At 41.0% G+C, this 13951-nt stretch overlaps 1 protein-coding gene across 1 annotated transcript in view; it reads right to left on the bottom strand.

Moving 5' to 3' along the window:
• Positions 1 to 13951, bottom strand: part of LOC127443128 (potassium voltage-gated channel subfamily KQT member 3-like) — an 82724-nt gene that overhangs the window by 15368 nt on the left and 53405 nt on the right. The window contains exons 6-11 of the mRNA XM_051701656.1: positions 11979 to 12173; positions 9113 to 9223; positions 8297 to 8392; positions 8032 to 8126; positions 5871 to 5897; positions 2809 to 3044 (exon numbers count right to left, since the gene is read on the bottom strand). Coding sequence (XP_051557616.1) covers positions 2809 to 3044; positions 5871 to 5897; positions 8032 to 8126; positions 8297 to 8392; positions 9113 to 9223; positions 11979 to 12173 — 760 coding nt within the window. The remainder of the gene's footprint in view (positions 1 to 2808; positions 3045 to 5870; positions 5898 to 8031; positions 8127 to 8296; positions 8393 to 9112; positions 9224 to 11978; positions 12174 to 13951) is intronic.

Below are 13951 nucleotides of genomic sequence, written 5' to 3' on the forward strand. Positions count from 1 at the left end.
TGTAGAAATGAGAGGTCAGTCCAAGGGCTGAAGAGATGGTGACAGACTTGTGTGATGGCCACACGATGTGTCCCACCATGCCCATCTCGGGACTCGATTCTGAAGCCAGTGCTGAAGCAGTCTCATATGCATCAATCCGAGAGGGGTGGCCACCACTGAGGATGCCATATGCCCCAGGAGCCTCTGAAAGAGCTTCAGTGGAACTGCTATTTTCAATTTGAACGCCTTCAAACAGGTCAGCACCGACTGTGCGCACTTGTTCGTGAGGCGCGCTGTCAATGAGACTGAGTCCAACTCCAAACCGAGAAAAGAGATGCTCTGAACCGGGAGGAGCTTGCTCTTTTCCCAGTTGACCCGAAGCCCTAATCGTCTGAGGTGCGAGAGCACCAAGTCCCTGTGTGCACACAACATGTCCTGAGAGTGAGCTAGGATTAGCCAATCATCGAGATAGTTGAGAATGTGAATGCCCACTTCCCTTAACGGGGCAAGAGCTGCCTCTGCGACCTTTGTGAAGACATGAGGGGACAAGGACAGGCCGAAAGGGAGGACCTTGTACTGATATGCCTGACCCTTGAATGCAAACTGCAGGAAAGGTCTGTGTCGAGGTAGAATCGAGACGTGAAAGTACGCATCCTTCAGGTCTAACGCCGCGAACCAATCTTGATGCCGGACGTTCGCCAGAATGCGTTTTTGCATCAGCATCTTGAACGGGAGTCTGTGTAAAGCCCGGTTCAGTACTCGCAGGTCCAAGATTGGCTGCAACCCACCGCCTTTTTTGGTACGATGAAGTAGGGGCTGTAAAACCCCTTCTTCATCTCGGCCGGAGGGACAGGTTCTATCGCACCCTTCCGTAGGAGGGTGGTGATCTCCATGCGCAAGGTAGCAGCGTTTTCGTCCTTCACCAAGGTGAAGTGGATACCGCTGAACCTGGGCAGACTGAATCGCATAGCCGAGTCGGACGGTCCGGACCAGCCATCGCGACGGATTGGAAAGCGCAAGCCACACATCCAAGTTCCATTCTCGAGGTGCCACGCCATGTCATGGCCATGCTGAGTCTAGGAACATCGAAGCACTTACCTGGCTCCTTGTGACCACCCCCGGTGGGAGAGCCTGGGACGGGGAAGGAAGAGGCCTGTCCTCGCAACCCATGGAAAATGTCACATTGGGGGCAGATGTGTGCCACAGCTGGGTACTCAGGGGCGGGGAGACCGCCGCTGGAGCGCCAATCCTGCAAGGGAAAAAAGGTGGACGGTGGTCGTGATGACGACCGTGCACACCGAGTATGTGACCCAGGGAAGGAGGAAACCACTCTTTTGCTGAACTGTTGGGTACCGCAGCCACTTGGGCATGCGGCCAAATCAAATGAAAAGGCAACAAAAGATTCTCCACCCAGCCCTCCACCAGGGGATGGAGTGGTCTTACAATCAGCTCCAATGCAGTGGGTTTCATCGACTCTGGATCACCCGTCTCAGGGGCGCTTTGACGACCTTCATGGGTTCTTGGTGGCCGGCCATGAGACGGGTGGCGTCTGCTTCCTGCGGTGGGCTCCACGCCGGGGCCAGGCCAAAGGGGCAGGCTGCGGCAGAGCCGGTGCAGTCACCGCAGGGGAACGCCGACTGAACAAGCCCACTCTCCGATGCTGCGCTCGAGAGCTCATCAGCTTCGCAGGCTCCGAACAAGAGGTCGAACTCGCCATGAGACGAGCCGGCGGACTCATCCGGAAGCCCGATCAGGGCAGACGAGCATGCTGGGGAATGGGAGGTCCGCGGGGGGATACCCGGCAGAGGCGGTCCCATTGGTGTCCCCAAATCACCCCCAGTGCTAGCCGCGCTGGCCTCAAACCCATAGGTAGAAGGACCGAGGCGGGGAGCCGCTGGGGTGGCTTGCTTTCGTAAGAAACATTGCGACCACAACATTGCCATGGTCATGTTCTCGCAGTGAGAACATGAACCATCCACGAATGCTGCCTCCGTGTGGGTCGCGCCCAGACACAAAAGACAGCGATCGTGACCATCTGAAGTTGAGATGTAACGACCGCAACCAGGAATAACACACAATCAGAAAGGCATCTTTAAAAAGACATTCCGTGTGTGCCGCTCTTTTAGAGAAATATACTCTTTCAGGAAAATATACTCTTTTTTTCTGCCAAAGCGCCCAGGGGCGTTCTCTGCAGTGTACCAATGCAGAGGAGGGAGAAGCCGCTGAAATGCGCAGTCAAGATCCAGCAGAGGTGAATGAACAGTCGTGAGAATTCAGCTCAGTGAGCATGACTGTTCAGCTTTGAAGAGAATATCTGAATGAGTGGTTGCATACCAGCTCCTTTTATACCCGTATATCCGGGGGAGTGGCATGCAAATACCACTCGCCAATTTTCATTGGCCTTTTATCAAAGACCAGAGGTGTCTCGGGCTCCCAAGAGTGACCCCTAGTGTCACTACATCGACACAACGTCGAGTGAGTGACAGATAGGGAACTTAATGAGGTTTCTTACCAGATGTAGTGTTGTTGCCATTTCTCTCAAAGACAAACTGACTGGGTGTGTCGAAAGTTTAACCCTTTAATGACACCCCAGAATCTCCAGAACAGAGATCAGTCGGTTTAAATGAAACAAAATTATGTATAGCCTGTAGCAAAGCCAAAACATAATGTCCACTCATGTGGACGCGGGGTCTCAGGAGGTTAAGGGTGAGTAGAAATGTGACAGAAATTTCATTTTTTAAGGGGAACTATTTATTTAACTGGACATGTGTAGGGGAGCGTTTACAGTAAGTGTGTGTGTGTGAGGGAATGTGTGCATGTGTTGAATACCCTCAGAGCTCTGTCTCAGGGTGTAGGCCTTCATTCTGAAAGCAGTTCTGAATCTCTCTCTGTTACTGAAGCCGGCTGGTTTTCCCTCTTTTGATGGACTCTCCTCGATCGCTTCAGCTGGCCCACAGTTCCCTGACACACTGTCAGGATTTACAGCAGGCATCATCACACGCGCCCTTACCGTTGACGGCCTCGGAGTTGATAACCGCACACGTTCTAACAAACTTAATTTCTGACTGATGAAGAAAGAGAATAACAAATGAGTTGCTTCTCAGAGCTCCAAGTGAGGCAAATTTAGCTATTATTTCTCATCATTCTGTAATTCTTAGTGTTTCTCAAAGGCCTGGGAAAGAATCAAACACACAATCACACACAAATTCTTCCTGCAGGAGAAACCAAACACTTCCCAAGAAACAACGCAGGGCATTCTACTGTGAAGGGTCCCCAAGGACAGACACACACACACACACACACACACATACACACACACACACACGCACAGAGAATCTACGCACTGCGACACACACAGTCTCTCGTGAGTACAGTGAAAAGAAGAAGATTGAAGTGGTGAGAGCAGCTGAAACATCTTTAAGAGACTAAAATGCTCTACAATTACAGCCAATAACCAAACAGTTACTGATACAACACTTTCCCACACACACACACCCACACACACACACACACAAAACACAATCTGTCAACAGACAATTCAAACTGTGTCTGAGAGGGTTTCAATGATTGAAAAGTGACTCTGTGTGTGTTTGTGTGTTGTTGAAGAGAGGAGCTCATTGGACATACAGGAAAAGACAGAAAATGCGAGAACAGACATGAAGAGAACCAACACATAGATTTCACATGATCAAATGAATGGAGCACAAAATCATGAGCTACTTAATGGCACTTTCACCTTTTTTTTGGGGGGGGGGGGTATGTGTCTGTGTGTTTATGTACTTACGGTAGCTATACTCTGGGTCAAAATTGTGCCTAAAAGTGAGCTACTTTAATCTGACACCTTACATGGGGACATTCTGGGATGTATTCAGTTGGAAAATCAATTCATTTATAAATATATTTTGTATTCTAAAAAATGCAAAAAGTTATCTTTTAGGGGTAGGGTTAGTCTATTAATTATAAAAGTGTTATATAATAACAAAATAAATCTATGATATGTTCCCATTTAAATAGCTAAGTAAACGTGTGTGGATCAGGTTTTGAAACACTAAAACCAGAAATCAGCTACATTGTGAGGTCCCCATGAGGAAACGGCTTAAAGGGTTCACCCAAAAATGAAAATTCTCACATCATTTAAGCACATAAAAAAGCACGTATATGCAGCATAAAAGTACTCCATATGACTCCAGTGGTTAAATCCATAGCTCCAAAAGTGATTTGATAGATGTGGGTGAGAAACAGATAAAGTCCATTTTTACTATAAATCTCCACTTTCACTTTCTTCTTCTTTTGTTTTTTCGCATTCTTTGTGCATATCGTCACCTACTGGGCAGGAAGAAGAATTTATAGTAAAAAAAGCAATATAAAGATATGGATTTAACCACTGGATTGGTTACAGAGCTGAGATATTCTTCTAAAAACCTTCACTTGTGTTCACCAGAAGAAAGAAAATCATACACATATGGGATGGTATGAGGGTGAGTAAATGATGAGAGAATTTTCATTTTTGGGTGAACTACCCATTTAATAAACATACAAAATAATGTCTAAATGGAAATCTAAGTGTAAGAAAGGTTAGGTTTTATCATTGACTAAGTATTTAAACAAAACAAGTCAATGGAAATTACCCACCATGATAGAAAAACAAATTTGTGTATGTATATGGTCCAGTTACTCTATTTTGGTCTTGTTTTGGTGGGCCATTGGTTGTGATAATATCAGGCTCCAAGTTTCCCAACCACTTAGCCCTTGGACAGTACGTGTAAGTGAACATTTGTGTACGAGGGTGTATTTTGTAATGGTGTTTGTGTTGGTGTATGTTTTTTGCACTGGTGTATTAGTATTAATGTGTCATCTGATCTCTGATCTGGACTCAGCATGGATTACAGGTCTCAGGTCAAGTAGTGCAAACAAGCAAAGCACTCAATCCAACTATCCTTATCTGTAATTGACGTGAAATACTTTGGGGAAGTTGACATACTATACTCCATCTAAAACTATTTTAAACAGCATTTTGCAAATTATTTTATAATTATTATTATTATGCATGCAGCTTTTATGAGTTCACATTAATTAAGAGACTACATTTGTACTTTTGAAAATACATTTTTACACCTTAGGATCATTTTCTAGTGATGGCAAAAATAACTTTACATTTAACAAAAGGTGTTACAGGACCTAATGTGTATGTTTTCTCTTATACATAGGTACATATAAATCATAACCTAAAATCTTGATTAAAAAAAAAAAGTCTATGGACATGGTATGCATTATCTCCCTCTATCCAGATTTCTTTCTCTATTTCTCTTAAATCTTTCTTCTTTTAATAAATGTTCTGTCAGTCCAGTGCCCAGGTAAAGGACAATTAGCTGCTCATGATTATTATCTCTGTCATACTCAGTCATCATGCTCACATCACAAGTGAGCATGACAGAGATGTACTAACATCAGTTCCCATCATTTTCTTTACAGTGACACTGACGTCACAGGTTCAGACATCCATAAAATTCTCTTACAGACACACACACACACACACACACTTGCTCTGCTCTGACACCATCATCTATCAGTGATCCATAATTCACTCTTTTCTAATGGACTCTGTAATATCACATATAGAGCTACTGTCCACATGTCCTAGAACTGAGAAACGAGCACTCATCTTTCCCCACACACACACACACACACACACACACACACACACACGCACGCACACAAACACTGCTGGTCATTATGCCTTTGGCACTGAATTAATGGAGGTGCTGGTTATTAGGAGTTATTTATGGAAACACATTTCACAGATTCATTAATCTTACACTTCACAGAGATGCTGTAAATCTGTAAAACAGTCAGTGAGAGACAGAGGGAAAGAAGAAGAGAGAGAGACTTACCTAGCCATAACCTCAAGAGGATCCTTCCTGCAGATAACAGGATCAACACATACATACTCAGTAAATGCACATTACAATTATGACAACAAAAGCAAAACTGTAAAAATACTCTCTCAAAGCAAGCACATTCACTCACACCAAATGGACCATTATAGTCCTAGTGTATTTGAATAGTCCCTGTTTTTTTAAACATACATTAATATAACAAATTATCAAATTAATGACGAATTAATGTAAGTGAGAGCGTAATTTAAATTCAGACGTTGTGAATTAACTCTAGAACGTATATTTGAGTTCAAAATAACTCAGCGTCTAGTTTATAAGACACAATTTTTACATGAAGTGGTAGTTTCATTGGACACTCCAGGTTTTCCTCTTTCAAGGTGTCTTTGATCATGTGAGCTGACTTTTTAAACATTTAGTAAAAAATTTTTGCAATTATAAGAGAGTTTTAATCACTACCCCTAGAATACATATGTGGGTCCTATATGACCCATTTACAGTATGCTTACTATGGTGTTCAATGCATTTAACACTGGTTTTACTCTTGTAATGAATTGCGTGTTTTTATTTTCCATCTGTTGTGTAATTAAATATATGTTAAATACCATGTACATATATATGTGTACATTCTAGGGTTAAAGTAATAGTCAGAGAATTTTCTTCTTTTTTAAATCTGAAGTGTGTAATTTCTGCATCACTAGTGTCAACAAACAGAATTGTAAAAATATTGATTGGAATAATGTTTTCAAACAGGTTTCCTGAACACTCCCCTCATCTGCCAATGGTAAAAAAAACAGATAGTCCCACCCCAAACTCACACCACTGGTCTAGCCAATGTTGCTGTGTCTGGCTGGACAGGCTGTTCAAACAAACAGAGGAATGTTTTGATAGCTCCAGACAGATGTAGTGTTGACAATTTTCAGGGGGAATCAGCCTACAGATGGCCTACTTTTAGTTGTCTCTACATATTAAAGGAATAGTTCACCCAAAGTTTTGTGTTTTGCAGAACACAAAGTTTTTAATAAGAATATCTCAGCTCTGTAGGTCCTTACAATACAAGTGAATGGTGACCAGACCTATGAAGCTCCAAAAATCTAATAATGGCCATATAAAAGTAATCCATACGACTCCAGTGGTTAAATCCATATCTTCAGAAGTGATATGATAGGTATGGGTGAGAAACAGATAAATAATTAAGTCCTTTTTTACCTTAAATCTCCACTTTCAAAATGTAAAAGAATGTGAAAGTTAAAGTGGAGATTTATAGTAAAAAAATAACTTGAATATTGAGCTGTTTCTCACCCACACTTATCATATTGCTTTTGAAGATATGGATTTAACCACTGGAGTCTTATTGATTACTTTTATGTGGCCTTTATGTGATTTTTGGAGCTTCAAAGGTCTGTTCACTATTCACTTGCATTGTATGGGCCTACATTGCTGAGATATTCTTCTAAAAATATTTGTTTGTGTTCTACAGAAGAAAGAAAGTCATACACATCTGAGATGTCATGAGGGTAAGTAAATAATGAAAGAATTTTAATTTTTGGGTGAACTATCCCCTTAAGCTAGAACAGGAGAAAGCATTTTAACCTAGAAAAAATTACACACTTCAGATTTAAGGTTAATTTAGGGAATTTTCAAACCATAAAACAAGCATGAAAAAATAATAATATTTGAAGCAGATTTCACCTTGTTTCATAAAGTTTAACTGAAATTTTTAAATATGCCCATATTATGTGAAGATTTTCTAAATGTTCTTATAGTTATGCAATCGACATCTCCTACTCAGGCTCAAACTAAATGCTTTGAATTTTTTGTAATGATGTAATGGTAAAAATTGAACAGTTGTCCACACACACTTGTGAGTACCTCTAGTAGACCTCTGAATGATGCTGTCTCTGCATGCAGACACAAACACACATACACTGTTTGGATATAAACAAAATAAATGAAATTCATGAGAATAAAAAAGGTGAAATGTATCATCTGAAATAACATGAAATAACATAACATGAAATTATGGGGATGACTAACATAAAGGTAATGTAAACTAAATATAAAAACTCTGTATAAAAATTAAGATTTTCAAATTGAAAAAACAAAAAAAAACAAAAAACTGTGTTAGAGTTCTGTTGTATGTGTATGTGTGTGATACCTGAAGCATGGCAGAGAGATCACTGTCTCATAGAATCTCCATGTGGCAATGAGATCTTCTCTGACTGGATTAGTGGAGTAGTATCTCCATGCAGCCTGAAATCATGCAGAATGCTAGTAAAAATAGAAAACTGTCTGTTGTGTTGTTGAGTATTGGACAGTTGTGTTGTTGAGGAAAGGCTTGTTATTTTGTTGAGCAAGGGACTGGTGTCTTGCTAAGAAAAGGGCTGTTATGCTGTCACCTTAAAAAGGTAATTTTTGCTTACCTGTATTAATGAAGCTGCAGGATGTCTACGCTTTTCAAAGTGCTTCTGTCTGTGCTGTTCCTGAACTTTCAGAGCCAGCCCAGAACCAAGAATACCCTAAAGACACAACCAGATACACAGAGAGTATATTTCAGATAGCATCTAACCAAACCTTACCAACAGCTTGATTTTAACATGTAAGCCTTCTTCCTGGATCAACATAATTTTCTGGCCCTGGAACAATATTCCTATCAAACAGTTATAAGCCAAATCCTATGACTAATCTTAAAACAATAACCCAAATCTACTCCTAAAATCAGAGGAAAATGATTGGTTAATAAGAAAGCCCTTAACCCAGCCCTAAGTCTGACCCTAACCTTGAACCTAAACTCAAAATCAGACTGTTTGATATGAATATTGTTATTCCAGGACCAACATTGATGTTGATATAGGAGCATGTTATACTTAGTCAAATTATGTAAAGCACCATGCTGCTTCTATTAGGAATGCATCACAATCACTATCACATCACAATCACTGTCTATTTGGACTATCAAGTTAAGACATTTTTACACAAAATTGTATTCAAAATGTCAAAATTACTGCATGCATGCAATGTACTGAGGCCAACAATGTAGCATAACACAGTTCCAAAGTTTATAGCATATTGTTTTACATACTATTGTTTACAAAACTATGCAGATTGAGAAGAATGCCAGTAGAAATAGCGTTATAAATACCAAAGTACACAGCCATACTGTAAATAGAATTCTAATGCAATTATTAGAACCTGCAATAATGTTAATTTACTGTAGAAAAAAATAAACTAGTACTCACAGCTGGCAGTGCAAAGAACGACACACCAATAAGAGCGAAGGTTCCAGCCAGAAGACGACCCGCCCATGTCTTTGGGGTCTTGTCACCATAACCGATGGTTGTCAAGGTGATCTGACACAGGAGTGAAATCAAATCTCATCAATGTGATTAACAGAGCTAAGAGGCTGTAATATTACTTGATTTGTAAAACCATTAAAAAAGGTAGTATTAATGGAGCTGCTCGCAAGTGTCGCAAATGATTGTATAAATGGTGGTGCTATAAAACTGCCACAATTGGTCATTTTAATGGGGTTGCTGTAAAACCATCCCAAAAGTATTAATGGAGCTGCTGGGAAGGGAATTTATAAAAAATATTTATTTAAAAAATATCAGCTTTCACCTGCAAAACGACATCCTTTCAACACACAAGGGTTCAGTTTCTCTTTCAAACCAACTTGACTTACGCTTCTTCAAACATGGAAGAAAGCTAATTTTATGTGTATATACTGTACACAACACCAGCTATAATATAGAGTTCAAGTTTTAACTAATCACTAAACAGGTACATAAAAATGTCAAGTGTGGGCATGTTGATATGTGAGTTTGTTTGCCTTTTGATTAGTGTGACTGTTTAAGGGCGTTTCCACGTAATGGATCATGGTTTTTATAGGGATATTGTTTGGTTAATTGGTCCGTTGGGTCGGATTGCATTCTCACCACAAGCGAACCGCTTCAGGGTTCATTTGCAATCGGTCTGATGTTTTGAAGCGGATCCGATTACGACTGCCATGATCATATATGCCTAACGAACTGGACTAAGTGAGAAAACGCACCAGTTTCCGAAACAAATGCTTCAAACAAGCCAGGTGTCAAAATGCCCTAAGTGTGTTGGTTCTGTCTGTCTGTCTGTCTGTCTATCTGACTATCTATCTATCTATCTATCTATCTACAGTGCATCCGGAAAGTATTCACAGCGCTTCACTTTTTCCACATTTTGTTATGTTACAGCCTTATTCCAAAATGGATTAAATTCATTATTTTCCTCAAAATTCCACAAACAATACCCCATAATGACAATGTGAAAGAAGTTTGTTTGAAGTCTTTGCAAATTTATAATAAAAAAAAAAAGAAAAAAAAAAGAAAAAATCACACGTACATAAGTATTCACAGCCTTTGCCATGACACTCAAAATTGAGCTCAGGTGCATCCTGTTTCCACTGATCATCCTTGAGATGTTTCTACAACTTGATTGGAGTCCACCTGTGGTAAATTCAACTGATTGGACATGATTTGGAAAGGCACACACCTGTCTATATAAGGTCCCTCAGTTAACAGTGCATGTCAGAGCACAAACCAAGCCATGAAGTCCAAGGAATTGTCTGTAGACCTCTGAGACAGGGTTGTATCGAGGCACAGATCTGGGGAAGGGTACAGAAAAATTTCTGCAGCATTGAAGGTCCCAATGAGCACAGTGGCCTCCATCATCCGTAAATGGAAGAAGTTTGGAACCACCAGGACTCTTCCTAGAGCTGGCCGCCCGGCCAAACTGAGCGATCGGGGGAGAAGGGCCTTAGTCAGGGAGGTGACCAAGAACCCGATGGTCGCTCTGACAGAGCTCCAGCATTTCTCTGTGGAGAGAGGAGAACCTTCCAGAAGAACAACCATCTCTGCAGCACTCCACCAATCAGGCCTGTATGGTAGACTGGCCAGACGGAAGCCACTCCTCAGTAAAAGGCACATGACAGCCCGCCTGGAGTTTGCCAAAAGGCACCTGAAGGACTCTTAGACCATGAGAAACAAAATTCTCTGGTCTGATGAAACAAAGATTGAACTCTTTGGCCTGAATGGCAAGCGTCATGTCTGGAGGAAACCAGGCACCGCTCATCACCTGGCCAATACCATCCCTACAGTGAAGCATGCTGTGGGGATGTTTTTCAGCGGCAGGAACTGGGAGACTAGTCAGGATCGAGGAAAAGATGAATTCAGCAATGTACAGAGACATCCTTGATGAAAACCTGCTCCAGAGCGCTCTGGACCTCAGACTGGGGCAAAGCTTCATCTTCCAACAGGACAATGACCCTAAGCACACAGCCAAGATAACAAAGGAGTGGCTACGAGACAACTCTGTGAATGTCCTTGAGTGGCCCAGCCAGAGCCCAGATTTGAACCCAATTGAACATCTCTGGAGAGATCTGAAAATGGCTGTGCACCGACGCTCCCCATCCAACCTGATGGAGCTTGAGAGGTGCTGCAAAGAAGAATGGGAGAAACTGCCCAAAAATAGGTGTGCCAAGCTTGTAGCATCATACTCAAAAAGACTTGAGGCTGTAATTGGTGCCAAAGGTGCTTCAACAAAGTACTGAGCAAAGGCTGTGAATACTTATGTACATGTGATTTTTAATAAATTTGCAAAGATTTCAAACAAACTTCTTTCACGTTGTCATTATGGGGTATTTTTGCGGAGTGGTGGTGGTGTAGTGGACTAAAGCATTGAACTAGTAAGTGGAACGTTGTTGGTTCAATCCCCACAGCCACCACCATTGTGTCCTTGAGCAAGGCACTTAACTCCAGGTTGCTCCAGTGGGATTGTCCCTGTAATCAGGGCACTGTAAGTTGCTTTGGATAAAAGCATCTGCCAAATGTTTGTAGAATTTTGAGGAAAATAATGAATTTAATCCATTTTGGAATAAGGTTGTAACATTGGAAAATGTGAAGCGCTATGAATACTTTCCGGATGCACTGTATCTATCTATCTATCTGCATAGTGAGAGATTTTACTTGTACTTTGATATATATTTGAGTAAAAGTATGAAAATCCTGGTGGCTATGTAAAGAATGAGAGTGTTTTGGAGAGATTTTGAATTTGAGTGCTGTGCGTATTTCTCACCAGTCCCCACCAGAGGGCGTCTGCATAGGTGTCAAAGTCCTGTGGGGCAGGTGTTGGTGAGAGGCCATCATTGTCTGTTAGCTCTATTGTGGTTGTGGTGGTGGTGTTGGCAGTATCATCCTTTTCAACCAGGTATACCAAGAAGGATGCCAGAATCAACGACAGGAAACCGATGTACCATGCTGTGATCAGCTCCTGACCAAAAACAACAGACAAGAAACATGCACAGTCATATCTCTTTGCAGTACTTGTGATGAAACTTGTAACATAACTTGACACTTATATGTGATTGTTTGTCTCTATGTGTGTACCTTGAGGCTATGTGTACATATCTTGCAGACTGTAGCAGTTTCGAGTAGTGAGTGTTTGTGTATACCTAGCATTGTGTGTATTGCCGATGCCAGCAATTTTCAGGGATGAATGTTTGTGCTGTACACTTGACATGATTTACACAAGTGGGACATGCTTGTGGATCAAATCCTTTGTTGCTGCTGCAACAACATTTCTATCGACCAATCATTGCCCTTTGATTTTAGGGAAAAGGTTCAGGCAGTGTTTTCCACAGTAGTTAAATCTGCTTAACTATATACAAAACTACTACTATTTGTATTTAAATATAATTTGTGTAACTCCAAATAAATGTTGTTGTCAGTAATACTGATTTAAGTCTCACAACCCTTAAAAATGTATACTGTATCCTGGTAAAAATCTTGGCTCACTGCATTATTGAAAGTTAAGATGATTTATGGTTCAATAAGTCAAATGTTAATTCATTTGTTAATGAATAATTCGTTAGAATGATTCAAACTTATTCATAGGAGGATTATCAATCTTTCTGATGATTCATTAAAGGAATCAGGCTACACTTGTTTCTGAGTGCAGCCAGGGAAGACAACACAGTAGAAAGATGTGTTGACTTTATTATATTTTGCAGTCCCCCGTCCCTTTTAAGTCATCACATTTGATTCTCAACTCTAAAAGGGTATTTACACCTGGTCACTTAATGCATTTTTATTAGGCTGTCAAAATTCATTTTTCCTAAATCTGATTAACGCATTTACCGTTAATAAAGCATAAACCAGTATAAACACTGGCTGGAAGGGCGGAACCTTTGCAATGTGTCCGCCTGGAGTCATTACTCTGACGCACACACCACAAACACACAGCAGTGATTCAGTGTCAGTGATAAAGTGATGGGAAAAGATCTCTTAACGCTATTTGTTGTACAAAACAAGCCCAGATGGGACTTGTGACAGAAGTACATTTTCAGCCTAAGTAAGGAGTATTTTAATTACCACAGAAGCACACCATGTCTTAACTTGGGGGGCAGTGGTGGCTCAGCGGTTAAGGCTCTGGGTTACTTGGCAACAGTGCCAAGATGCCACTGTTGGGCCCTTAAGCAAGGCCCTTGACCCTATCTGCTCCAGGGGTGCTGTATTATGGCTGACCCTGCACTCTGACCCCAGCCTAGCTGGGATATGTGAAAAAAGAATTTCACTGTATATGTGCAAATGTATAATGTGTGATAAATAAATACAATTATTAATTATTAAATTAATATTAATTATTAATTAACTCTCACCAAAACGCATAATGAGATGTTCTGGTCTGCAAGCGCTTTTCATGTGGAGTTTAAAGCGGCGCTTGATGCTGGCATTGACGCCCTAACACGAATCATGAACGTGGCTTAATGATTGCTGTAACAAAGTGGATAGCCACAGTCTGCCGGCAGATAAATATTGTGGAGGATGAGAGTTTAAGAGATTTAATGCCCATTGCAATGAATATGCAACCTATGTGGAGACTAGTTCTTTCAATTAGACAAACTCCCACTTAGACTTTGGAAAACTTTTAATGTTACTTGAATTAGTGCTATTTTACTGCATTTCTTTCTTTATACTGTGGAAGGCTTTGTTTGAAAAAGGTAATAAAGCATTATATTGTTAAATATTGTTTTCTTTTCTTTCCTAAGA

Source organism: Myxocyprinus asiaticus, chromosome 6 (assembly GCF_019703515.2).
Source record: "Myxocyprinus asiaticus isolate MX2 ecotype Aquarium Trade chromosome 6, UBuf_Myxa_2, whole genome shotgun sequence".
Lineage (NCBI taxonomy): Eukaryota > Metazoa > Chordata > Actinopteri > Cypriniformes > Catostomidae > Myxocyprinus > Myxocyprinus asiaticus.